At 51.2% G+C, this 27,470-nt stretch overlaps 1 protein-coding gene and 1 non-coding gene across 4 annotated transcripts; both read left to right on the forward strand.

Annotated features, from left to right (window-relative positions):
- The first annotated feature begins 3,493 nt into the window (after positions 1-3,493).
- Positions 3,494-13,740, forward strand: GRP (gastrin releasing peptide). 3 transcript variants are annotated; one of them, XM_060613976.3, is made up of 3 exons: positions 3,494-3,962; positions 9,009-9,248; positions 13,397-13,740. In XM_060613976.3, exons 1-3 carry the CDS (start codon positions 3,599-3,601, stop codon positions 13,432-13,434), a joined length of 642 nt encoding a protein of 213 aa, XP_060469959.1. In that variant the 5' UTR covers positions 3,494-3,598; the 3' UTR covers positions 13,435-13,740. The 3 variants fall into 3 exon arrangements, with proteins under 3 accessions (XP_060469959.1, XP_060469960.1, XP_060469958.1); XM_060613977.3 differs by having other exon boundaries at positions 3,495-3,962; positions 9,009-9,229; positions 13,376-13,740; XM_060613975.3 differs by having other exon boundaries at positions 3,534-3,962; positions 13,376-13,740.
- A 13,229-nt stretch (positions 13,741-26,969) lies between these two features.
- Positions 26,970-27,159, forward strand: LOC132666163 (U2 spliceosomal RNA). The gene has a single exon (XR_009604538.1). It is a non-coding gene; the product is annotated as a U2 spliceosomal RNA (small nuclear RNA).
- The last annotated feature ends 311 nt before the right edge of the window (positions 27,160-27,470 follow it).

Below are 27,470 nucleotides of genomic sequence, written 5' to 3' on the forward strand. Positions count from 1 at the left end.
TTACATCCACACTCACACCGCTGCCTCATGAGGAACAGGGCTTCCCTGCCTCTAGACATTGGGCACGGCCCTGGGACTTGCTCTGGCCCACGGCATGCCGGGTAGACGGATGACTGTGTGAGTTCTAAGTCTAGGCATTAAGAGAGCTTGTATGTTGTCTCTGCCACTGCCAGAAGAATATACTCTGGCTAGCCCACTGGTTTCAGAGGGTGAGAGAAACGCGGAGAAGAATTAAATCAAACCTTGGCCAGGAGCCAAGACCAGCAGGGCCGACGTGGGATCAACGGAGCTGCCCTGGCCCACCTGCACACACGTGAAAAGTTAATGCCACCGAAACGCTCTGCCTGTTTTGTTGCACAAAACTTCCGGGCAAGTAGCTACATGGTAAGATCCCTTTGCAAAGATTAGATTGAATGTTCCTAATTTGGGCCCCAGTGATGAGTGAGAGTGTCGCACCCCATTGAGCCTCCAGGGTGCTGATCATGGTAGATAGTAAGAGATTCCCTAAGGGATCTAGATCCTTGGGGCAGAGGAGCGGGGCGACAGGTCCAGTCTTTCCTGTCTGTGGAGAGATTCCCCTTTTTGCCACCCTTGTAGGATTTTGTTTTACTTTATTAAATACAATTTGCAAGGCTCTCCTCACACCTGAGGTCCACTAGGCTGGTTCTGGCGGCTGTCCACCGAGGTGCCATCGGGGCCAAGCAGCTGACCGTCACAACTCCCAGTCTCTGGTACGCTTCCCCGCGACCCTGGGGCTGCATTTTTGCCGACGAAATAGGACAGGAAGAGGGAATCGCTGCGTGTGGGCTGGCGTATCGGGAGAGGGCCATGCCTCCTCACTTTCCCCCTCCTGCCGCCTTGCAGCCCAGGCCACGGAGTCAAGGAGAGGACACTAGACCGGTACTAACGAAGCGTGGTCCATGCCTCAGCGGCTCATCCTTGACTCGTTTGTTACTCATCTACAGCACGATAGAGAGCTCGTGCCGGAACGCAATGCAACTCCGTCACTAACACACTGTTCAGCTCAGCTGACACTTTTCCCCCGTGGTAAGATGTTCTCGATGAAGGAAGCAGTGCATCGATTTACATCTTGGTGCCGGCTCCTCTGCCTCCTCGCAGAACAGCCCTGTGAGCAGCGCCACACCGGGGAATGGTACAGGTACAAGATGGAACGCACCCGGGTTCCCGAACGTCCGTGTGGAACGGAGCGGCTTCCCAACTGAGAACACGCGCTCCGGGCTATAACGAAAAAGAGAAACAGACCCGTCTTATCAATGTGGCATTGCGCGGTGAGATGTCGTTCTCGTAGCATTTTAGCTTTTCCCTAAGTCGGCAGAGTTAACCGTCTCTTCCTGGCAGGGCTGTGGTGAGGATTTTAAAAGGCATCGGAGAAGTTACTCAGCCAGGATCTGTTAGGTCGCATTCACGATCCTCGCTGAACGAAACATGCTATGGTTTCCTTCTCTAACTGGATCTGTTGGATCTGTTCTTGCGCCCAGGAGTGGGCCAGACACTGTGGACACAGCCCTGAGCAAGACGGACACGGTCGCTGCCCTTCTCACTCATAAGGGCAAAGCAACTCACGAGTCCAGGCCCAAGACCGGGTGTAGACAGCCTGTGCGCTGGGATGCTTAGAGGAAGGCCGGAAGTGAATGGGGGCACCCAGGTACTTCCTGGCCTGCAAACGACACAAGAAACAGTAGTTGGCCTGAAGTAGAAGAGTCGCACTTTCGGTACAATTGTTCCTACACGTTCATGTATCTACAGCGTTTTTCCATGATCTCATGGGAGAAAAGCATCATTTAAAGATCTCAAAATAGGAGCGCCTGCATGGCTCAGTGGGTTGAGCGTCCGACTTCGGCTCAGGTCACGACCTCACAGCTCGTGAGTCCGAGCCCCGCGTCGTCGGGCTCTGGGCTGACAGCTCGGAGCCTGGAGCCTGCTTCGGATTCTGTGTCTCCCTCTCTCTCTCTCTGTCCCTAACCCACTCGCAGTCTGTCTCTGTCTCTCTCAAAAATAAATAAACATTAAAAAAACTGTAAAGATCTGAAAATACTCTTGATTAAACTAAGAAAGGGACATTTTTCTACAACCTAATCTGGAAAGATGAAAGTTTCACGCTCCCCCACCAAAGACCCAGGGTTGTCGAGGGCGTTTAGACCTGAACATTTCTTAGGTTAGTCGTTCGTGAACCAAGTACCTATCGAACACCACTATGATTCAGGTTCTCTTCAGGAACACAGGCGGACAAAGCCAAGCCCCTGTGTTTATAGTAAAGGTCACGGCCAAGTGGGAGGTAGCCAGCCTACGGATGACCACCTGACGGTCGTACCTCTGCTTACTGATGGGATGAAGAGACAGGGGACCCAGGAGAGATCGGAGTCCAGGCCAAGACCAAGTGTGGGCTTTTCCTCCGGATTTTCACTGGGTCATTCTCTCAGGATGGTAGTACTGTCTTTCCTTGGCTGATCACTGCGATCGTAAAATTAGCATTTTTTAAAATCTCATAGCCAGACACGGGCACGGAAATACTCGTCCAAGCCCAAGGATAGTCAGTGGTGCCACGTGCACGTGAAGCTCTCTAAGAACCGCACAAATACAGCGAATCACCGGTGGAGGAAAATGTAGGATTTCCACTTCATCGGCGCCCACACCAGAGGCCGGCGAGGAACACCCACACTTGGTGCAGGAGCACGCAAACGAACCCCCAGCTCTGGCAGCCCGAACGTGGAACGGGATCCTACCAGCTTCTGTTTCTTGTGGCATTGCTGTGGCGTTCGCCCCCTCTGTGTCCAGGGCATCGGGACGGGAGTCCCGCCCTTAACCGTTCTTCACAGCTGAGAACACAAGAAGCAGAGAGGGGAGTTGAGCTACTCTGGAGAGGTGTGTGCCTCGCGGGTTAGGGACAGCTCGAGCTTTCTGGTGGTCGCGGCCTAGGGACCTCGGCACAAAAGCAGCTTCTTCACGGAAGCGATATGCTTATGAGAGGGGCCAGGTGCATAATAACATTACCGTTAGCTGGGTTCCCACAACCTACCCGTCCCCGCTCGTCCTGCAGTTCATCATACAAGCGGGCAAGGGCGGCTCTGAAACCCCAGGCGGGGTGAGGCTATTGCTGGTGGCGGTGGTCAGAAGGGGGGTCCGTAAGAGGGAGACGAGGGTCCTTGGTCTGGGGCCGCCACGAGGGAGCTGATCCACGGAGGGGGAAAGGCGTGAGAATCAGAAGTCCCTCGCTCTCCTGGGGCCTCCTCCCCCCCCCTCCCCCCCCCCCCCCCAGTAAAGCCCAGCCTGGAAGCGTCCATCCCCCGGGGGCTTACCCCCTCCTCCCCGCCCCACCTCTGCGATCCGGCCAGGGGTCGCGGCCCCCCCCCACCCCCCCGCAGGATCCGAAGGCAGCTAACACGGCAGACCCCTCCCCACCCCCACCCCCCGGTGGCGCCGGGGAGGAGTTCGGGAAATCGTGTCGGAGCGGAGGCGTCGAGGGTGGGCAGAATGAATCCCGCGTGGGCCGGGCGGACGCGACTCCGGGGGGGGGGTGGGGGAGGCGGCGAGGGGCAGGGTGGACACAGCCTTGCCCTCCCCCTCGGCGGGAAGACGGATGGTCCCCGGAGACGGCTGCCCCCATCGCCCCGGCTCGGCTCGCCGCGCGGAGACGTCAGAGCGTTCGGGGCCGCGGCGCGGGAGCCCCCCGCCCCGCCCCCGCCCGCGCCGCCGTATAAAGTCGGGGCCTGGCGGCGGCGGCGGCGGCGGCGACGCTCTGCGAGTCCGGGTCCTCGGCCGCCGCTCCGTGCCGAGCGCGCACTCCAGCCTCCCCGCCCGCGCCATGCGCCGCCGCCAGCTCCCCCTCGTCCTGCTGGCGCTGGTCCTCTGCCAGGCGCCCCGGGGCCCCGCCGCCCCGCTGCCGGCGGGCACGGGCACCGCGCTGGACAAGATGTACCCGCGCGGCAACCACTGGGCTGTGGGTGAGTGTCCCGCGCGCCGCAGCCCTCGGCGGGACCGCGGCCGCCCGGGCCCCGTCTCCCCAAGCCCTCGGCGTACCTGGGGCGCCGGCTTTGGGCGGCGGGGAGGGGGGGGGAGGGTCTGCCCCGACCTTTCCAGCCCGGCACCCCCCTCCCGCCCCCCATCGCCTTCCGCGTCCCGGGAAGACGTCCCCGAGCGGCCTCAGGCCGGGCGGGTGGTCCTTTCCCGCTCTGTTCCCGCTCCCCCGCGGGGACCCGGGCCGGCGCGCGGCGCCCCAACAGCCCAGCCTTCCCTCCGCACCGACCCCACGCCTCCTTTGACCCGCGCCGTCGCAGCCTGTCCTTGAACGACGTGGGGAGCCGGGTCCCCGAGCGCGTCCCGGGGCCCTGGGGACCCCGGCCGCCGGGAGCGGGACGCGGGCTGCGCGCCGGAGCCGAGCGAAGCCACAGGTGTGGGAGCGCGTCCTGGGGTCCCTGGCTGCTCAGCGCGCGGGGCTGGAACGCCGCCGCGTGTCCGTGGCTCTCTCCAGTTCCCTCGGTCCTCCTGTCGCGGCGGCCGCTTCCTCTCCCCCGCCCTTTTGGCCGGCCCTCCCTCCCTCCCTTCTCGAAGGCTCGCGGCGCCCGCTCCCCGCGCCGATCCCGGCCTCTCCGTCCCCCGAGACCCCGTTGTCCTCCGCCTCCCCAGACCTGCCACCTCGCCCTGCCCCCTAGCTCCTTCCTCCTTCCCGCTGCCCACTCGTCCCGGCCTCCGGGTCCGGGCCAGGAGGTGCGCTGTCCCGGCCCCGAACCCCGGCGGCGAGGACCCGGCGCGGCGGTGGGGCCGGCGACGTCCGGGGGGCGGGCGGCGGGGCGCGCACTCACAGCTTTCCCCGCGACCGGCCGGAGGGTAGCGATCCCGCAGCCTCGCGCTGGCCCAGCGTCACCCCGGGGGTCTCCGCCGCGCCAACCACAGGCTCCGTCTGGCCAATACGTAGCGTCCAGCTTCCTCAGACACCTCCCCATAGGGCCACCGCCGACAGCCCCAACACTTCCCGGGAAGCTGGTCCATGCCGAAGAGGTTTAAGGGGTGGCGGCGGTGGTGTGTGTGTTTCCCTATTTCTCTAGCCATCTACTCAGAGTGTGGGAGGGTGTGTTGGAAAGACACTTGCTAATCCAAGTATCGGGCGGTTCACAGATGGTGTGAGGACCAGGACGGATTTCTGGGAAGAGGTGAGGCTGGAACTATCATGCCCTCGGCTCCACTGCTGGGTGTGCCGGCAGAGAAATCCAGAGCTCGGCGTGGGGGGGGGGGGGGGGGGGGGGGAGATGTGCAACGGGGTAGTTAGTTTTCATCGTCGCTACAAGAACTGTCTGCCAAGCTTGGGCAGCCCCGAGGTGAAGGTGTTTGTGATCTCGGAGGGACACCCGGAACCCAGCAGGCATGGAGGGGAGAGGCCGGGATGGGTGAAGGTGAAAAACCCCTACCCTCGAAGAGAGAAGGATATTTGCGAGGCATTACAGCAGCCAAGCCTAGAATTGATACTTGAAAGGGGCTTCTGGGAATTTAGAGGGAGTGGCCACCGTCCAGTCCAGCCATCAGCCGGTGCGCTCTCAGATTTCCAATCTCCTTTTGCTCCTCCATATTTTTGTACTAAAAAAAAGGGCTTATTATTAGGTAACCCTTGCAGGCTAAAAGCAGAACAAGAGAGTTATTTGGGAAGCTAGAGTCAGGTCGTTTCTGATGCAAGCCAACCTCCACGGCTGTAGTCCCACAGCACATCTGTCCCGTCCCCCCCCCCCCCCCCCCCGGGACTTAGGGTGTCTGGCATTTAAACACCCTTCCTTCCTGGTGGTGCTTGAACTTTCCTAGAACATACCGACCAGTGGCCACCCCAAATTTTCTTATTTTCCTATTTGTTCTCGAATGCACTCTTTTTTCTCTCTTGGCTGGCTGCACAGAGCTGATTAGAACAAGAGACAGAGGGAGGTGAAGTAGAAAATCACAGTTGGGTCTAAAATAACATTGTGATTGAGAGAAAGTTTGCTTTGGACAGACATGCTCTCCGTGGGAATCTGAGCACTCATAAGCATGAATGATGTTGTTAGGTTTTAAATTTAGCCCTCCACTACCATAAGTAAATGTCTGTCCTCCTCAATCCCTGAAGACTTGCAGTTTCATGTTAATTATATCAAACGAAAGCTACATATTGCTGTCCATGAGGAAGCTGTCAGCACCAATTTGCAGGTTTGTTAAGGGAATTGCTTCTTCAGCTGAGAGAGGCATGGTGTGGCAACGGAAAGCAAGTTAGCAGATGGAAAACTTAAATTCTTATGTGGCTTGATGTTTATGGAAATGTTTTGTTTGTGCGATGAAAATAGAGGTCCACACCGACGCTGGTAACTCTCCCCTCCGCTCCCGTGAAATGCTCCTGGCAGTGGCTCTAACTTTGATGCCCAAGCGTGTCCTGGCAGGCTGCATTCGGAAACACCGGGGTTCAGCTGCAGGTGCCTTTCCATTGTAGGGCTGCCCCCAGAAACTGTGAGATATAGTTTAAGGATCACTCCAGAAAAAAAACCCAGCTCTTAGAAGTGCTCAACACTTTATGTCTTAATGGATATTTTCCTAAGTTGAGGTGATCGTCAAATTTGGAGCTCAGGAAAATTGCTTTATGTTTCAAACCTGCTGTTTTAGTGGTATTTTTAAGCGATTATAAGGGACAAAAGTTGTTTGTTTTTTTTACTTCTGGGCAAGGTTTTATTGTTTTCAAGGGCCTGTCTTTTGTCTATGCTGAGGTCTCTATTACTATGATATGGACACGTAACAAACGGTGATGGGAGAAATAGAGGTGGACGGGTCATCCATATCCACGTTGCCATGGAGACGGTTATTTCGTTGGTAGTTGCCAGCTCTAAAGTGAATAGGACCCAAGGAGTGTGTTTTTCCCTGGGACGTTGTGGATGGTGCACTTCCAGTCCTCATAAGCAGACCGTGGATCTGGGGGTAGGAGTCGGAACACCACCCACCCACCAAACGTGCAAATATGCACACTGTCACAAGGTCCTATGTTCAATCAGTCACAGAAGGGAGGATTGCTTTATCTCCCCGTTTCAGAAAAGTCCATCAAATTATTCGGGCATGACAACAATGTAGTTCCTATTTGTAAAAACATCTCCGTTGCCCCCACCCCCACCCCCTGCTTCATTGTCAATAACACCTTTCTCAGTTCTAGCATCCTGATGAGAGCAATGAGGGAGAGCAAGAGGGACCGAGGTCATCACTGGAGCATCAGGTTCTAATCCTGCCTTCCCATTATCGTGATTCAATTTCCTCTATATAAATAAAGCCAAATGCTTCGCTGCTTCCTGAGCAGTTGTGCCCCGTAATCACTGTTAGGGCTAAGAGCAAGGTTATTTCGTGGCTACCCGGGCCCCGCCGGTGACCAAGCAGATAGGTGAGGTGCCAGTCCTTCAGGATTCCACTCGTTCGGTCAGGAGCACGTCCCAACTGTGTGGGGTGGCATGTCCTAAGTGGGTTGGCAAGTGTTCAGACGGCAGTTCAGTAAAACCCCGTGTGAAGGCTCCCCGATACCCACCGAATTAATGTCTCCGAGTCACCTAAGGAGTCATGATCGACCGATACATGATCCCCGGTTCCTCGTTCTAACATCTGCCTTTTGTAGGCCTTACCCTTCTCTCCAGACCCCAGGCTGATTTCTACCTGCCTTGTATTTTCAGGAAGTTCAAAGACGCTTTGAAGCAGAGTCATAATATGGTAGAGTCTAGACTGTGAGCTGATTTTAATCCTAGGGTCTTCGCTTACGCGTGGGTGACCTTTGACAAGTCTCGTTTTCGTCCAACTTATTGTGGGGTAGATCGAGTGAAACGTCCTGTAAACACCCGCCTGCCGTAAAGTCACAGCAAGGCCGTCGCTGTTGGCGGACAGAGCTCTCATCAGGTTCACTGACTGGGGTCTGTTACATATTATTCCCACGCCGTTTACCTTAAATGCTTCTAAGGCCGGGCAGCCTCGGAACCGCAAAGAGCTTTCCTTGCGACCTTTCGGTCAAAGGCATCGTTGGTCTCCTAGTCTTAGGAGTTTAAGAGTCCGATAAGTTCCAACTGCAGAGAGATGGGGGTAGGGGAGCACTGACGAAAGTCAGATAATGTATTATTAGTACGGGGCTAATGTGTTAGCAAGGAGAGCAGACCTTGGATTCCATACCCACATCTGACACTATGGCTATCCCACTTGCCTACATGAATTGCCATGTTTTTAGTGGCCTGGCCTCCTGCACAGCAACTTTTATTCATTTATGTGGCGGGAACGCATCCCTGGAGCCATCGGTAGACTTTCACGGAGTCTTGTAAACATCCCAGAGAAAAATCTGCACGTACGGGGCTGCTACGTGTTGCTCGGAACCTGTTTCGAATCGTTTTTTTCATTACATACCCAACAAATGAGAATTTCTGAGCGACCTTTCTTGGATTCAATCTCAGCTAAAATTCTAAGAAAGTTGAAATGAAAACTTCCTTTGGTGCAATTGTGTTAGAGATAAGAGGAGAGCAACATCTCGTTTCATCACATGAGAGAAAGCATCGAGGCTTTTCTTTTCGGTAGCAGTCCACAATTGACTGAGGAAGATGTTGAACCTCCGTCACGCGGGTGGGAACAGGACTCGGTGCACACAGAATCGGCGGTGGCATTTTAGACATGGAAGGTTCCTCAGGCCTCATCTAGTCCCACCTGTTCATTCGATAGTTGAGGAAATTGAGCCCCGGGGATGCTCAGTAACTTGGCAGAGGTGACCTAGCCGGTTAGCCGAGGTGCTGGGACCAAACCAAGGTCCCCTGAGTTGCAGTTTTAAATTTTGTCCAGCTGATCGCACATTTCGAACAGGGAACAGAAGATGCCAGACGTTTGCCAGAACTAACTTCTGATAATAAAATGCTGTTTATTCTGCACCTAGGAGGAAGCAGTACAAACCTAAAGGGGGGTCCTTTGAAATTTCTGGTTTCTTCGTTCCCCTGGGCTCAGTCGGTGGCATTCTGTTTTTGTGTTTCTTTTTACAGGGCACCTGATGGGGAAAAAGAGCACGAGAGAGTCCCCGTATGTTTATGAAGGGGGGAGTCTGAAGCAGCAGCTGCAGTATATGCTTTGGGAAGAAGCTGCAAGGAATTTGCTCAGCCTCATGGAAGGAAAGGGGACCGGAAGCTATCAGCCGCCTCAAAGGGAGCTCCTGGCCATCCGCCAGTCTCCTTGGGATTCCCAGGATGGCAGCGCCTTTAAAGTTGTAGGTTCAAAACGTAAAGGTACAATGTGCTGGGGAAGTGGGGTGGGGTGGGGGTGTTTGGGGAGGGTCAGAAGGAGGTTAGGGTGTGAGCAGAGAAGAATATAATTGTTTAGATGCAGGCCTTCGCAGCCACTTAATTAGGCAGACATCCATACACGCTGAGAAACGAGCAGACACTTCCGTGTTATTTCTTTCCACCAGAATAGGCGATGTTTCCTCCTTGCATCTCAGAAGGGTATTGGTTCCACACTCCAGTTTAGGAGTTTTATTAGTTACTGTGTTTAATAACGATTGTGCCCTGATGAGATTTTTTTTTTTTTTTTTAGCCCGCCGGGCCCTCCCAGAATATTTTGATGGTGAGGCCAGAAATTATTTGAGTCAATTCCTAGGTTTGTTTTGGGTGAGCACTAGTGGGAGGGGCGCTTCACACAGGCTTTTAGAAGAGAGCATTCTGGTTTGCGACCTTTTACGCAAAGTGGCACTCTTGTAGAAGGGAAGCGAAACCAATCATACCAAATTGGCGTTGCTTAGATACAAAGACAGGAAATGGGATGAAAAGGAGAAGAAGATATAAAGAAAGGAAGCAGGGCAACGGCAAATGAGGTGATTCTCATTACCCTTTAAGAAGTTTCCGTGAAATTTATATAAATGGCAAAAATAATAAAACTGCAAATTCCTGCAATCCTAGTGATGGGCAACTTGTACCTTAAACTAAGTACTGGCCCGAGCAGTTTGCCCGCATTTTCTCTGTGAATGCTCACAGCAGCCTTTGGAGGAAGATTTGAGAAAATCCTACTGTTCTCTCCATTTTAAAGGTGAGGAAACAGAGAGTAGGCACATAGCTTTTCAGCGGCGAGAGCAGGGCAGGGGCCGGCGCTGTGTCCCTTGGACGGTATGCTGCCGTGTGAAACGTCTCCTGGGGACCGGCTGGTCCTCGCTGACCTCAAATATGAAGGATGCAGGCTGCAGAAGTAGCGTGAAGGACCTCGGGAGGAAGACTCTAGTAGCCTTCATTCACAAAGAAAATCTGGATTAAATCAACGGATACAGAAATAAGTAACAACTTTGCACCAAGTCCTGAGTGATTCTCTCGCTCACATCTGCGGTCTAGGTGTCACGACCAGCTCCCTTCTTTGTTGGGGGGGGGTGACATGGCCCCGAGGGCTTGGGGGGGTTTGTGACTGACTCCTCAGTCCCTGGCTGAGGCCTCTTCTTGGTCAGCTGACTTTAGGGACTTCCTGTGGCGGGATGTCCAACAGCAGTGCCTTCTCCTTTGAAGACTAATGACAATTGCCATCACAAAACCCTCCAAAGCAATTTCACAGATGCTGAAATGGACGTACACTCATAGCTCATGCGTTTTGTTTTCATTTGATTTTAATGTTTATTTATTTTTGAGAGAGAGAGAGAGAGAGAGAGAGAGTGGGGGAGGGGCAGAGAGAGAGAGAGGGAGACACAGAATCCGAAGCAGGCTACAGGCTCCGAGCTGTCAGCACACAGCCCGACGCAGGGCTCGAACCCACAAACCGTGACATCGTGACCTGAGCTGAAGTCGGACGCTTCACCGACAGAGCCACCCAGGGGCTCCCCGGCTCATTCATTTTTGAATGAAACTACAACATCCCTTTGAGTTGCTTTATTCCTCCAAACCCGGCCCTGCATAACTTTGGAGGGTTTTCAAAAAAATTCAGCTCTGTCCTTAAAGATCAAAATTTTCCTGCCATATTCAGAAGAACATTCTGTAAGCAGCGAAGCCAATTATGAAAGAATAGGTCTAGAGAGATCTCTGAGTGGTCGTAGTACAGGGTGGGTTGAGTGGGCAGTCACAGACAGTGAGTGTTTCAGGGGGACAATGTTTATCAGCATTCATGTGACCGGAGGGGAAAAAATCATCTTTTTTATAATCAGGCCTCGCTTTCCTACTACATCTTTTTATGTTTTGGTCTTCTTTACAAGTTTAGAAAGCCCATTCCATTTCATTCCACCTTAGGTTGAATAATTAACTATTGCACACATGGGTACCATTCTTTTGGATACATTTTCCAGCGATATGAAAAAAGTCAATGGTTGGAGTCGTTGTTGCCTAGACCAAAAGAGTCTGTTACCCTCCTTGCTTTGGAAATTCCATCTTCGTGAAAGAATGTGGATGTGCAAATTGAAAACACCTTACAGTTGCCTTATTCAAAGAGGGAGTACCACGAGAATAGATCTATTAGAAATCCATACATCGCTCAGTGTTAGAAAGAGGTTTAATAACTTAGCCAAGCATTGCCAGAAGGTAGCAGCCGGAATTTTCAGGGACTGAAGGACTTTTCTTAAAATTAAATTCTATCCACATATGCTCTCCTCACCCATTTCGGTACTAAAGCATCCAGTCCTCTTGCCAAGTCTCCCAGAGCTGTAGTCAGAAACTCTGAGCATCTTCCTATGTTTTGGTGACAAAGTTATTTACTTAGTTCAGAAAAGATTTATGTAAATGTGCACTGAATCTAGACCACTCTATCCTGGCAAATAAGCTCCAGAACTTTATTAGTAGCTATGGCCAATCATTTTCAAGGTTAAGCTTAATCTTTTTTTTTTTTTTTTAATGTTTGTTTATTCTTGAGAGAGAGAGAGAAAATGGGGGAAGGGCAGAGAGAGAGGGAGACCCAGAATCCGAAGCAGGCTCCAGGCTCTGAGCTGTCAGCACAGAGCCCAACCTGAGGCTCGAACTCATGAACCGAGCGCTCATGACCCGAGCCGAAGTTGGACGCTTAACCGACGGAGCCACCCAGGTGCCCCAACCTTAATCTTTTAACTGTACCCTATCTCAAAAAAAAAATTAATGGAACGTTTACCCTATGGTTTCTAGCACACGAAGCAATGTTCAGGTCAGCCCGAGGGCCTGATCCATAGCCCTGGATGTGGCTGTGGATTGTCTTGAGTTTCAGTGAAGGTTGAAGCTGGCCTGTGGGTTGCCGGACCTACAGCAATGTTCTCTGCAGCCTTAGTTTTTTTCTCTTATTTGGTGGACCTGAAAGGGCCTGTGAGTGCATTGCAGAGGGTGTTACAGAAAGGAAGGAAACTTTTTGAAGGCAAGTCTGCCCTCACTTTGAAGGGATGACTCCCACTGCCCCATCAAATCAACACAGAGAATTGAAAGGTTTTATTTTGTAATGTGTGAAACGCTCCAAGGGAAGTTCCAGATACAGGAGAAGCAGCAACATGTCCTGAAGAATAACTAAAAATTCTCCGATTGCCCCGACAGTTGCTCTGAGGCAGCAGAGTGAAGTTACCCCCCACCTCAAAGAGAGCTCCTCCCGCCCCAATAACGGACACCCCCCACCCCCGCCGCCTCCAGGCGTTGATCTTCCTAGGTTACTAGTTCCTCTTTTCCTTGTAGCTTGACTTCCATTCCCTTGAGCCAGACAGCTCAGATTCAATATTTTGAGCCAATGCAGGGGCTTCCTGGATTCTTCCCCTCACCCTCCCCTGGCCCCTTTTATGACCCGTGGCTCATATTTCGAGATGGATGGTAGCATCGTCAGGCAGGCTGGCGAACCCTTAATAGTGCAGCCTGGGCTTGTGGAGAAGAGCAAAACTAATTGGTCGGTGTGGGAATTGAACCCCAGGCCCTGGCCTCATTAGCACCTGGTCAAAACAGTTGAGCCACAGAGCAGCTAATAACTGGTCTGAGAATAGCGGTAATTCCTTTATTAGAAACAAATGGCTGGTCTAACCATTGGGGAGCCTGAAGTGTCTGAGAATCTTGGCAAGTGTAATAAGCTCTTTTTGAAAAGCGTTTTCTCATCTCAGCATATAGAGGGTGCTCTATGGGAACAAAGACGTATTTCAAAATTAGAAAGAGCCGAAAGAGGTAGGGGCTCCAGAAAAAGAGGAAGTGAGTTTCTCTCTCTTGGGGGGACGGCTGTGGTTCTCCAGCGTGAATGTACTCAGCATCATTTGGAGCATTTCGGAAAGCCCGGATCGCTGGGCTCCACCCTGAGTTTCCAATTCAGTAGATCTGGCGTAGGCCTAGGAAGTTGCTTTTCTACGAAGCTCCCGAGTGACGCTGATGGTTTGTTTGTTGGGAATGCATTTGCTTCTAGCATTAGAACTTCAGTACCGCGAACGATGTTTGCTTAACTCTTTCTCGTATTTTTCAAGCTGGTGGACTCTCTGCTCCAGATTCTCAACGTGACGGAAGGGACCCCCAGCTGAACTGACAGACAACAACAGCCTCTCTCAAAGAAGCAAAGCAAAACCCTTAAGAGACTGTGTTCTACACGCATCAATCCGACTGGATCGCCAACCAGATTTTCTGTGTGCAAAACACTTAACCATTCCTGTATCTTTCAACCTGGACTAAATTCACAATTTTCAAGTGGCATCTTCTGCTCTGAACTTGTTCGCTGTGCATAATTAATTGTCCATTAAGAGTCTTCCAGGGAACACTCTTTACATCTGGGCTATTTGTCCATTAGTGTCTAGCCCCCAACCTGTTAGCACTCACAATAAAGACGTAAGCACGATGTCCAAAGGGCCGGTAGTGCTCTTATTTCGATTCCAAATGAAAAGATGTGGCAGAGATTAATGAACAATTTGATAATGAACTTGTGTGCTCACTGATGAAGGCAGGCTGCATTTTTAACTCTCCCCTCCGAAGGTCACTTACTGCATCCTTGTGGTTGGCTTATAACCTTTCTAGAGGCTTCAACTAGAAGCTCATATTCCCTTATCCTTGCCATTACATGGGTTAGGCTGAAGGTAGAGGCCTGTTTGTCACTTAATTCCCATTTCTTCAGCCTTTACCATGACTGGGTATTTGGCCAATGTTATCAATATTCTCCTCATAACAGTTTTATAAGCTGAGAAGGAGCATTCTCATGTAATAGATGAGGAAACAGCATTAGAGAGGTCCAGTGACTCAGCCAAGGTCACATAGTAGATGGAAGTAGGATTCAAACATCCAAAGGCACCAGATTTTCTGCAGCATTTAACTTTGCCCACGTTGTCTCGTTTTTAACCTCCCCTTCAGTATACTTAAGCCTAGCAAATAGGGCTCTTTCCTCAAAACTTCATGGCCAATCTGGGAGGAAAGTGGTCACCACCGACAGATTTAGCCAGCTCCACAGCAAGAGGAGAAGATGAATTCGGGAGATTCCCTTCCATTTCCAGAGGACACGGCCTGGTGGTTGGTAACACTCACCGGTTCCAAATTTATCATGACATTCACACATGAACAGATTTTAAAGCTTTGTGCCATATGTTTAGATTTCCTTCATTTAGGGAAATCACATTTGAAACAGGAGAGAGGTTTGCCTCGCTCTTGTTTTGATTGTCAAAGAACCACATAAGACGCGATGTTTTCGTTCTAATTTCTTTTAAAACCATGTTGACTCACAACTTACAACAGAGCCAGATCTGGGGAGCTATGTGCAATATGTTGTCAACATCCCGCCACCTTCCTCTTCCTGAGGCTTTTCTGGTGTCTTTCCCAAGAACTGGGTCAGCTAAAGTCCGCCATTCAGCTGTTGATCAAGGGGTAAGCCCGATCACAAGGACTCGCCTTCCGACAGGACACTCGTGAAGATGGGAACAGTGTTCCAGACCTAGGGGGAGCTTTCTCTAATGGTGACCTTTCAGGCAGGGAGAGAAAGGCAATACTCCTGGAACCACTCCGTCTAGACTGTCCCTTCTTTGCTTGTGTCATGAAAGTAGATGTGGTCCTGTGTTTGGGCTGCAATTATTTTTTCTCTATGTGTTCCAAGACACAAGAACAGCTCCCTCAAATCTCCTGACCCTTGCAGGGCTCCCCTGTACCAAGGCAAGTTAGCATTAGAATCCGTTTATTTAAGAGATACACTTTTCCCTACTAGAAAAGCTTTCTCCTCCTCCTCCTCCTTCTTTTTCTTCTTCTTCAAGTTTATTTATTTATTTTGAGGGGGAGAGAGAGAGAAAGCAGGAGAGAGGAGCAGAGAGAGAGAGAGAGAGGGAGAGAGTCTCCCAAGCAGGCTCTATGCCATTAGCGCGGAGCCCGACTGGGGGCTCCCTCCCATGAACCATGAGACCATGACCTGAGCCAAAATCAAATCAAGAGGCACTTAACAGAATGAGCCACCCGGGCGCCTCCAGAAGAGCTTTCTTGAACCCTCCTCTGCAAGCGCAGTCCTATCACGTATCATAGTGTGTTCCCCGCTGGGTAGGGTTAAGTTTTAGCTGCAAATAACATCCTCCCCGGTTCGTCTTAGTAGGAAAAGAAATTTTCGGAGAACATACTAGGCAGGGAAGACGGAGAAACGGGCTTAAGGCTAAACCAGCAGCTGCCAAGATCAAAGCCACGCCCCTGCCCCGGGCGATGAGGTGGTTCGTGCATGCCCCGCTAGCCCTAAAGCATTCTGCAGAACTGCCTGAGCGGGCACTCTCTTCCACTGGCTCTGCCGCCACTTGTGCCTGAAGTGATAGGTGCCCCCTCGGAAAGCTCCTTCAAAGCTTTTTGGCTGACTTCCACAAAACATTAGAGTTTTGAACGTCTGTGTCTGATTGGTGGGCCCCAGATCACGTGTCTGGATTGAGCCGCAAGGGAAACTGGGAAATGTAGTTTTGAGGCTTCTAGCTTGGGAAAACGGAACTAAAACCATGGGACGCTATCAAAGAAAGGAGCGGGGGTTCACACTATATGGTCAGAGACACATAACATATCCCCCTCTCCTTTTTTTCTCAAAAAAAAAAAAATTCCCTCTTTGATTTCTGCCCATCCTCTTTTAGAGAACAGTTAACATCCATCCGGGAGACTCTAGGGACACAGGAGCCTGGTGGCTGTTTTCTACAGCACACAGACCAGGTGTGTGTGCATAGAGCAAGAAGAGAAGATCGCTTTTAAGAGGTGACAATATTTAGAAGCCCTTGCGGCCAAGCAGGATAAATAGAAGGAAGAATCCAGAAGGGAAGAAAGCAATAATCTCCTTCAAATTTGTTCTTTTGGAAACACAGTCTTTTTTGTTTGTTTGTTTGTTTTTAAGTGGTACAGGGTAGATTGCTCAGGGTAGTTTGGCAGTCTTTGCTTGCCATCAGAGGTTCGGTAACACACCAAGCAGGCATTTCAAGCTGTGCAGTACAATTTCCAGCCCCGCAATGCCCACCTTTCAGTTCCTCCTGGGGCTACTTGCTCATCGCAAAGCATTTTAACCCAGCTCAGATGAGGAGGCAGTCATCTAAGTAAATTGTGGAATTTACGTTATTTATCGCCTCGACCAAAGGCCGCTTCATTCAGACACCGTGAAAGAGCTTCTTCAAGGGAAACCCACGGTGACAAACGATTGCCATTCCCAAAGCAGAAGCACCATGGTCATCACGGAAAGGGCTCTCACCTTTGCCTCTTGGGGCCTTGTGTTTTCCAATTAATCACTTCCTTAATTAGACCCAGATAAAACACAGAAACATCTCTCCGTTTCCCCTCTGGCTTTCCTTCCGCTCTCCCCAGCCCACATAATTTACAGAACATATACCAACAGAGGTGGCTCTAACCACGGGTGGATTGAGACAGTCTCCAAGGAGAGAATGAGAATGTTCTTGGTCCTTCCGCTCAGCTGCGGTAATCATGCCCTGCTCTTGCCTCACTCCTCCACCAGAGAACATTCTGGTGGCTCTCCCCCAGCTCTGTCTCCAGAGACCCGGGAGAGTCCATCCCTCCCAGATGGACTCTCCTCTCTGGATAGGACTACCCTCTTGCTCCTTGGGGGAACGGATGTCACCCTTCCACACTCCTGCCGGGGCCATGATATTCGGGCACAAAACACGCCCGCCCTGCTATTTGAAATCTTCAGCCTTTGTCTTTGAGTGAGAACTGGCCAGTTCCAGCCACAAAGGAGGCTGAGAAATGTAGTTTTTCCAGCTGGGGACATTGCTACCACCCGCCCTTCCCACACCCTCCCCCCCCCCCAACAGCCACATTTCCCTTCATACTAATAAAGAAAAGAAGAGGGAGGATGTTGGGTAGGCAGTATTTGCCATGTCAGACTATGACAGGATTGAATTCCAGGATGGAGTTAGTGGGTCGTGACACTGACACGACCGGAAGACTTCTAGACAGTGTACTTTCTCTGTGGCCCGACCTATATATCCTTCATCTTTGAAAACAAGGGACTGAAATAGACATGATGTTTTGTGGGTTGGATGTTATCTTTAATCGCTAAAAGTAAACCTCAGATGTGATCCTTTCCAAATACCTATTAGCATGGAAAAGCCCCTTCCGACTGCGTCACACCTGTCTTTGTACGTGGATGCGTGTGTGTGTGTGTGTGTGTGTGTGTGTGTGAGAGGGAGAGAGAGAGAGAGAGAGAAAGAGAGAGAGGTAGATTTGCACTCTTTCGCGCACATTCCTTCAGGAACGGGAGGACTTGGTAAACAAACGGGAAGAAGGGAGCCCAGAGCCTCGTTTTTTGGTCTGTTTGCCTTTTTGTTTGTTTTGTGTTTCAGCTTTCGGGGGGTATAACGGACGGACGAAAATTGTGTCTATTTAAGGAATACAATATGGTATGCTGATACACATACACATTGTGAAATGTTTGCCACAATCAAGCTAGTTAATACAGCCCTGACTTCATGTCACCTTTCCTTTTCTTTTTCTTTTCTTTTTTTTTTTTTTTTTTTGATGCAAAGAGTTAAGATCTCCTTTCAGCAAATCTCAAATATCCGATACAGAATTATTAACCACAGTCACCACGCTGTGCATTAGATCTCCAGAATGTATTCATCCTGCACAACTGAATGCTGTGCGCTTTGACCAACGCCTCCCCTTCCCCACCCCCGTCCCTGAGCCCTAACAGCCACCATTCCACTCTGCTGCTTTGAGTTCAACTTTTTTGGGTCCTACTTATAAGTGACACCGTGCAGTTTGTGTCTTTCTGCGTCTGGCTTATCTCACTTAGCTTACGGACCCCCAGTTTCACCCGCATCATCCCAAGCGATAGGGTTTCCTTCTTTCTAAGGCTGAAACATATTCTACCGCCTCTAAACACTGCGTTTTCTTTATCCATTCAACCAACCGCAGACAATTTCAGTCTTGGCAATTGTGAGTAATGCCACAGTGAACATGAGAGTGTAGATATCCTTTCGAGACGCTGATTTTATTTCCTTTGGGGGCGCAGAGGTGGGATTGCTGGATCACGTGGTGGTTCTACCTGTGGCCAGGCTTTTCTTTGCCCTGTGATCGGACTCATTAAACTAACTAAGGGATGATGAATGAACGATTCCACCTGACTCTAGATGGAAAAGAGACTTTCCCGTAGACCTTCGAGAATGAACATTGTGCCAGTCGGGACACCTTGGCTGTTAGTAACAGAAACCCTTTAATTCAGATTTGCATAGAAGATAAAAAGACTTATTTTCTCACATACAAGAACCGCACAGGGAGGTGGGATTCAAGGTTGTCTAGTTCAATTTAATGTAGGGACTCAAACAGATCCCAAGGATGTGGGTTTTTCCATCTTGACACTCTCCCACTGGCAGTTCGGCTTTGTCCTTAAGCTGCCTTCTCTCATGGTCACAGGATGGCTGCTGGAGTTCTGGGTGTCACATCCACACATGACAACCTCCAAAGGAAGAAGAGAGGCCATCTTTTTTTAGGCGGCACATTATTAATAGTGATAAATCCTTTCCCGGAGGTCTCTAATCCCTCACCTCAGTGACCAACGGGGCCACAGGCTTGCTCTAACCCTGCCACTGATGAAGGGAATCTGACCACTAGGGTTGACCTCCCCTGATTAGGATTTACCGATGAGTCACGCGGCGGGAGGGGCAGGACGCTTAACAAAATCAAGACTCGGTGAGGAAGGAGGATGGAATTGAGTTGGGATGGATGGCAGAAGTGAGTTGGGACGGATGGCAGAAGTGAGTTGGGACGGATGGCAGAAGTGAGTTGGGACGGATGGCAGAAGTGAGTTGGGACGGATGGCAGAAGTGAGTTGGGACGGATGGCAGAAGTGAGTTGGGACGGATGGCAGAAGTGAGTTGGGACGGATGGCAGAAGTGGGTTGGGACGGATGGCAGAAGTGGGTTGGGACGGATGGCAGAAGTGGGTTGGGACGGATGGCAGAAGTGGGTTGGGACGGATGGCAGAAGTGGGTTGGGACGGATGGCAGAAGTGAGTTGGGACGGATGGCAGAAATGAGTTGGGATGGATGTCCAACGCGCGGCAAGCATGAACCTCACTTCTCGCGACTTCACCCAACCCCGGTTGGATCCGTACAGCGATTTCAAAAGGCAGTCCCTGCTAGTAAGGACAGACTCGCTGGGTTTTAGTCCGCTCTCAAAATGCTCACGCCAAGTCCTCCCATTCGTTATAAGACCGCGAGTCTTTACGAGCAGGCAAGAGTCCGTTGCTGTTGCTTGGAGCACTGATGTTGGACTGCAGTCGACAGGCCGCCCCTGGCTTCAGTCCAGGCGTCCCTCAGCCTGTACCGCGTTCTTCGCCCGGCAAGGCAGATGGCCACCACGGTAACAACATAAATGCCCCCTCTGACTCCACCACCGAAATAAACAGAAATGAAAAGGAAATAGGGAGCTTCAAACTGGTTCTTCCCCCCAGCAATTTCCTGAGATGCCCCAGCTAGAAGCAGCCTAAATGGGCAGGCTGGGGGTTGGTCTCGAATTAAAACAAAAAACAAAACAGAACAAAAAAACCCCGGAAAGCCCAGACAAGATTGTAGAGACGGCTCCTTTCTTCTCGCTTAACTCCTGGGGTCGGCAGGAGAAAAGAAAAGGGACTAATGTAAAAAACGATTTAGTTAGTCGTCAGGAACTGGAACTGGCCACCTGCTGGTCAGATGCTACCATAGACATGCTATTCACTGGAACAGTGTCTTCAAAAATTAGGATCTGTAGCACAGATTTAAAAATCTATCCGGGTCGCAAGCTCTTGCAAAATCCCGCTCTCCCTAAAGACCATCGCTGCCTGGGGCTGTCCCCGGGGACAGGGCTCACCTTGTCCACTTGGCCACAGTCCTCACCACACGCTAATGTCCACCCCTCCCTGCTTATCTGGGTGCGTTACCTGCCTACCCACTCTAGGCATGGAGGTTATGATCCCAGTTTAAGGTATGTGGGGGGCAAGGGGACTACTCCACGCCTTTTTCAACAATATCGTTTAAATTCCTGTCCCTGCTTGCGATTCTCTAGTCGTGCGAGGAATGTTTTGAAAGGGTTTTACCGCATACCATTTGCTGTCCCGACTGATTCTGAAGACTCACTCCCTTCCTAGCCGGTGGCCGGAAAAAGTAAGAAAGTCTGTTTAAGGAGAGGCAAAATCGGGGCACCTGGATGGCTCAGTCGGTTGAGCGTCCAAGTCTTGGTTTTGGCTCAGGTGGTGATCTCACGGTTCATGAGATCGAGCCCCGCGTGGGGCTCTGTGCTGTCAGTGAGGAGCCTGCTTGGGATTCTCTCTCTCCCTCTCTCTCTGCTCCTCCCCTGCCCGCATTCCCTCTCTCTCTCTCTCTCTCTCAAAATAAATAAATAAACATTAAAAAAAAAAAAGGGGGCAAAATCACTAGACAATGCCATTCACTCTGAAATGCTGCTGGTAAAAAACGTCCTTGGTGAGGGAACCGAGCTGGAATCGAATCTCGTGGGGAACCCAGGACCAGACCATGTAACCCCAGAGATTCTTCTGTGAGGCTCTCACTGTATCTGGAAACAAACCAAACAGCAAGACCCTATGTGGAATCCTGATGAAGAACTCTGGTCTGTGTGGCACCCACCCCGTCTGACCTCCCCTGCTTCAAATAATCTTGTGGCTCTTCGTGCATATGTGTGTGTGTGTGTGTGTGTGTGTGTGTGTGTGTGTGAGAGAGAGAGAGAGAGAGAGAGAGAGACGTGTGAAGTGAGAACCTCTCTCAAAATTTGAAGATGTCAAGAGGCGTCTACGTCCGGTTTCAACCCCGGCGGGGCAGTGGCGCCCCCTCCCCTCCACCCTCCTCACTCGCGCAGGGGCCGAGGCCTGGGCCCCGCCTTTGACTTATTCTCTCGCCTTGGGGTTGACTTTCTTCCTTTTGGGTTGGCCGAAAGCCCAACAATGCGATCTCAACCACCTGCCCCTTAAACGAGAAGCCATTTATCAGTTGACACTTAAAGGAAATGGGTCACAGGCGTCCTAGCCGAGGCGGGTGGCAGGAGGATGCCGCCTGTGGCCCCGGTGCGCGACCAGAGTGACTCCGAGGTGGCCGCGTTTCTGGCACCGCTGGGTAAGCCTGTGGCTTCCAGAGTGATCGAGGGAAGGAAATCTCTGGCCTCACGTGGTGGCTGGGGTGACTTATGGCTTTAGTTTCTAGGAGACCCCCACCAGGATCCATCCGTAGGTTTTAGATTTCCTGCTCAACCAGAAGGCCGACACCCCAAACTCTTTATTAAGAAGTCCCACCGTGAAGCCCAGTATTCGTCCGCACGTGGCCTCTCAGTCCATCTCCTTCTCGATGGATGTTCAAATGGTTTTCCTGTTGCCACATGGCCCCGGTGGTCTCTCTGTGTGCGTCCCTGGGTTGCACCCAGGTGCCACCCACACCTGGTTGAGCTTTCCCAAGTTCATGACAAATCATGGAACTCTGCTGCTCAAAACTTCCCATAGTCTCTCTCTATTCTCAGGTGGAAGGTCAAATCTCTAGAACAGTCTGTTGCCCTGCCTGGTCTGGCTGCTGCCTCCAGCCTCGCTTCTCCCCACTTGGGTCTCACTGGTCTCCTTTTTAGTTCCATGGATTTACCAAGCTCTTTGCGGCTGCAGGACCTTTGCACGTTCTGCTCCCCGCCCCCCCTCGCCTTTTACATTCATGTCTTGACTTAAATGTCACTTCCTCAGAGAACCCATCCGTTTCGTCACCACTCCTCCCAAGTAGGTGAAACTTCCTTTTTTATTTGAAAACCCTGAGATAATTATAGATTCACATGTAGTTGCAAGAAATAATACAGAGAGATACCTTGTACACTTTGCCCAGTTTCTCTTAATGGTAATACTTTGCAAAGTTGTAGTACGATATTGCAACCCGGATGCTGACATTGAAATGGTCATCTGATTTTATTCAGATTTCCCAGTTACACCTGCACCCATTTGTGCGTGTGCGTGTGTGCGTGTGTGTGCGTGTGCGTGCGTGTGTGTGTGTGCGTGTGTGTGTGTGTGTGTGCGTGTGCGTGTGTGCGTGTGTGTGCGTGTGCGTGCGTGTGTGTGTGTGCGTGTGCGTGTGTGTGTGTGTGTGCGTGTGCGTGTGTGCGTGTGTGTGCGTGTGCGTGCGTGTGTGTGTGTGCGTGTGTGTGCGTGTGTGTGTGTGCGTGTGTGTGCGTGTGTGTGTGCATTTTGGGCTCCACACACTTCCAGCACTTTGCAGGTTCGTGTATCCACCGCCACCATCAAGATACGGAACGGTTTGGGGGCACCTGGATGGCTCGGCTGAGCATCTGACTCTTGATTTGGGTTCGGGTCATGATCCCAGGGTTGTGGGATTGAGCCCCACATCAGGCTCCACGCTGTGCATGGAGTCTGTTTGAGATTCTCTCTCTCTCTCTCTCTGCCCCTCTCCCCTGCTCACGCATGCTCTCTCTGTCTCTAAAAAAAAAAAAAAAAAAAAAAAAGACACTAAGCAGTTTCAACACTGTGCTGTCCCTCTTGACGCCCTTTTGTACTTCATTCTCTGCCTTGCCATCACCCTCCGCCTGGCAATCACTCATCTGTCCTCCATTTCTCAAAGTTGTCATTTCAAAAGTACATAAATGGGAGCGTAGAGAACACAAGTCTTTTGGAATTAGCCTTATTCCCTCAGCATGATTCCCCGGGGATGCGTTTGAATTGCCACATGTGTCCATGGTTGACTCTATTTTGCTGAACAGGATTCTGTGGTTTGTGAGTCACTTTGTTCAGCCACTCACCTGCGGGGTGGGGTGGGGGGGGGGATTTGTGGGCTGACTCTGGTTCCGAGCCGCCACGACCATTCTTGTGCAGGTTTTTGTGTGAACATAAGGTTCCAAGTTTCCAACTCATGTGGCAGCCCTCGGTACCGTATCCCGTCCCTCAAGTACAGCCCAGCTGTGTGTGTCATCGGATCCCATTCGGGGCCAAGTCACTTGGGGTTGGTTATCAGATACTACCCAGCCTTGGGTCTCCATAGGCTCCTTACTAGCCAGTGTATAAATACACGAAACGACAGCAAGTCCCCAATGCTGTTACCTTTCACGTAGTGAAGTCCTGAACCCCCCACCCCCTGCCTGAGAATGTAACCTTATTTGGAAATCATGTTCATTATTAATGAGGGAACTTAAAGTCTTACTGAAGTGGGGCAGGCCCCTAATCCAATACGACTGTGTCCTTATGAAAAGGGGACATTTGGATGGCACACACGCATGGAGAGTGCCATCTGAAGACAGGGGTTATGCTCTCACAAGCCAATGAATTGCCAGAAGCTAGAGGGGCACCTGGGTGGCTCAGTTGGTTAAGAGTCGGACTCTTGATTTCAGCTCAGGTCATGATCTCACGGTTCGTGAGTTCAAGCCCCGCATCAGGCTCTGTGCTGACAGCTCAGAACCCAGAGCCTGCCTCGAATTCTGTGTCTCCCTCTCTCTCTGCCCCTCCTCCAATCACACTCTCTCTGTCTCTCTCTCTCTCAAAAATTAATAAACATTAAAAAAAATTTAAAAATACATTCAAGTTAATTAACATATAACGAATAGAGTAGTGTTGATTTCGGGAGTGCACAACAGTATTTAAAATTTGTAATTTTGACCCTGCAGTGCAAATAACAAATAATGAAACATTTTTAAACGGCCCTTATTGCCGGCCCTGCTGGAAAGGAAGCATTGCAGTATAAGGAAGCTTCTAGTGTGCGATCAGCAGGTGAAGTTCTCAAAATGGCCATCAGATGGCACCCTCAGCCAAATTACTGAAAATAAGTGCATTAGCTGGGCACAACTTTGCAGCTGGGAGGACAGTAGAGGCCCTGAGGTCTAGCCCCCTTTGTTTCACAGCCCAGGAACTCCAGGCAGACAGACGACTTTGCCTGAAGCCATATATCAAGGTGGTGGCGGAAATGAGGTTCCCGTGCCCTCCTAATAAGAAATCCAGTCATCTCTCTGTGATGGTACTTTTAAAGGGGCGCTTCTCACCCCGAATGAAACAAAATCCGCAAAAGACAGAGGAGAGTCGTTTGAATCCTCACACAGCCCTGTGAGTTGAGTACAAAGCCTTGCAGGAGAACCCTGGAGCCTGGAACAGAGGCTTTGTTTGGTCAAATGCTAGGCAGTCACATTAACAGGGGGCTCGTTTGCTTTCACAGGGGAGTGGGGGAGGACAAAGGAGGGGAATTCACAGATGCAACAAGACGGACTGATCCTGGGGAAGTAAGAAGACTGTGGCCAGGGAAACCAAAGAGAGATCCCTGGGGGAGATGCGCTTTGAACTAGGGTTAGACACGGAGGAGAGGAGAAAAGGCGACAGACACGGGACAGTTAGCATGCGTCCAGGTGAGAAAGCAGGAGCAATCCTACATGTCAGCAGGCCTGGGCTGTGCAAATGGCACCCTGGTTCCCTTGGTCCTCAGGCCTCCCTCTTTTCATGCTCTCTCTCCTCGCAGGCACCCCCACCCCCATCTCTACCTCCCTGAACGGCCCTGGGCAGAAAAGGTCCTCTCCGGCCAAGCTTTGGCATCACAGAATAAAGTTAAGGGACTGCTCTCTTTCCAAGAGAGCTGGCATTTTCGGCTGGTCTGTCATGTGGGACGGAAGGGTATTGCCCACCTTGAGTAATAAAATGGAGACGGAAATGGGGGGAACAAGATGCCGTCCAGGTTGCTTGTTTAGAGCTGAGGGTCTCTGCCACCAAGAGGGGTCGACGGGGAAGGAAATGGGTGAGTGAGGAAGGGCAAAGACGAGCTGAGAGTTGAAACTTGCAGGAGAAGCACCGGGGGCCAGGCTCACCTGGCAAGGGGGCAGCAAAATGAAGACGCTTTTTAGGGAAATTATTCCAACACAAGGGCCTGAAGGGGATGGAAGCGGCAAGAGCTCGGCGGAAAGACCGTGCTGTGTCTTTTAGACGACTTCGGGGTATAATTCACATACGCTATGATTTCACCCACTGACGGTAGGCTGTTCAATGGTTTTCAGCATATTCAAAGATACGTGCCATAATCCATCATCACAGCCCATCTTAGAACATTTCCGTCATCTCAAGAAGAAATCCTTTATCTATCACCCCCTCTGTCCCCATGCCCGTGTCCCCCAGCATGAAGCAGCAGCAAATCGATTTTCTGTCTATGTGGATTTCCCCATTCTGGACTTTCGTATGAATTTCCACGTGTGTGGTATGGGGTCTTTTGTGACTGGCTTCTTTCACTTAACATCACGCCCTCCAAGCCGCACGGGCGTTCTGACCCCTCCACATGCTCACCAACGCCGCTGGCTGCTGAGTTTTTGATCCTAGCCATGCGGATAGGGGTCCACGCCTCGTGGCACTTTTGTGTTCCGTTCCCCTGGTGACCCCGCGTATCAGGTATTTTTCGTGTAATTTTCTCCCTTGCTTGTCGATTCTCCGTTTCATTGACTTCCCCTCTGATGTCTGTTACTTTCTCCCTTCTGCTCACCTCAGGTTTCGTCCGACCTTCTTTTTTAGTGTCTTAAGGTGGAAGCTTAGGTTGTAGATTTCAGGCTTTCTCAATGCGGGCAATTTGCTGCTCAACATCGTTCTAAGCCCTGCTCTAGCTACATCCCAGAAATGCGGGTATACTGCACCTTAATTTTCCTTCACCTTAAAGCATTTTCTACGGGGGAAGACCCTCCAGGTGGAGGTGTCCCCCAAGACACTCCAGAGCTTGGGGGAAGGCATAGGCGTGGGAGAGCTCAGGACAAGTTCAAGGGCGAGCCGAGGTGGGCAAAAGCAGAGGGCTTATGGAAGAGAGTGTGCGATGGAGGAAGGGAAGTTGGAGCCTTAGGGTAGAAAGGACTGAAAAGTTTATACTAAATGAGTCTCAGATCATCAGGTACCATGGTTAGGACGCTGTGTTATTTCGCTTTCTTCCTAGATGTGGAACGAGAGAAGGGGCCGGTGGGGGCTGGGCCGCCACCGATTACTTTCCAGGCAGCAGGAGATACTGGCAGCATCTGCGAAACACCTGCATCCCGGCCCCCTGTGGGAAGCAAGAATGCGGTCTTGTGCTTTTCATCCCTGGCTAATTTTCCAGTTTAAAAAATGACAGCAATATTTTAAAGTGTATTTATTTTTGAGGGAGAGAGAGAACGCGAGTGAGGGAGGGGCAGAGAGAGAGGGAGACAGGGAATCCCAAGCAGGCTGTGCACCGTCAGCACAGAGCCCGACGTGGGGCTTGAACTCATGAACTGCAAGATTAAGAGCAGAGCGGAAATCGAGATTTAGACGCTTAACCAAACTGAGCCCCCCCAGGTGCCCCAATAATGGTGATTGTTGTTGCCGATTCTTTCTCTTTTGAAACCCTCTTTCCTCAGTTTCCGAGCCCCCACACTTCCCCGGTTTCCTTCTGTCACTCCCCTGGTTCCTCCAACGCTGGCCACCAAATGCTGGCGTTTCTCAAGGCTCTGACCTTGGTGTCCTCCCGCTACCCTGGGCCCCCTCCCCCTGGGCAACCTCCTGTATGCCCATGGCTTCAATTACCTTCTGTTGCCCGAGCTCAGTGCCCGGATCCTTCCCCTGAGCCCCAAACCAGTACTTGGAATTGTCTTCAGTCAAACGCATTTGACCAACACTGAACTAAAACCAAAAATCATTTCTCAGCCTTTTGGCTAAGTTCGAGCCAAAGTAGTATCTGTTCTTAGCAGTTTAAGATCTGATAGGTCCTGGAGCTGAAGACAATATACTCAATGGATTTGGGGAGCAGGGAGAGGGAATACGGGTTGCTATGTTCACTCTGCACATGACCCCATATTGCAGGAATGGTGCACACACACCCCCCCACACACACACATATACACCAGGGGCAGCAGCAACAACAAAAAACTGAACTGACAATCTCCTCATTCAACCTCCAACCTGGCCACCTTGTCGCCACACGAGGCCAAGCTTCCATTTTCCCTCAGCTACTGCAATAGCTTTCTGATTGGTCTTCTAGAACCTTCTCTTCCCTCTTTCCAAGCTCTTCTCCACGCTATATAGGCAGGATGGTCTATAGGACATGACCGTGTCACCACCTGCAGCGGACGTGAGTTAGTTTTGGGTTCTCCTATGTTGGGAAATCCCCTGCCTTATGAGTCTTGGCAAGCCACA

Source organism: Panthera onca, chromosome D3 (assembly GCF_046562875.1).
Source record: "Panthera onca isolate mPanOnc1 chromosome D3, mPanOnc1 haplotype 2, whole genome shotgun sequence".
Classification (NCBI taxonomy): domain Eukaryota; kingdom Metazoa; phylum Chordata; class Mammalia; order Carnivora; family Felidae; genus Panthera; species Panthera onca.

Coding starts and splice junctions, on each gene's coding strand:
- GRP (XM_060613975.3), top strand. CDS start 3,599: ATGGTCCCCGGAGACGGCTGCCCCCATCGCCCCGGCTCGGCTCGCCGC. Junction 3,963..9,008: donor CGGCAACCACTGGGCTGTGG/GTGAGTGTCCCG, acceptor TTCTTTTTACAG/GGCACCTGATGGGGAAAAAG. Junction 9,249..13,375: donor TGTAGGTTCAAAACGTAAAG/GTACAATGTGCT, acceptor GTATTTTTCAAG/CTGGTGGACTCTCTGCTCCA.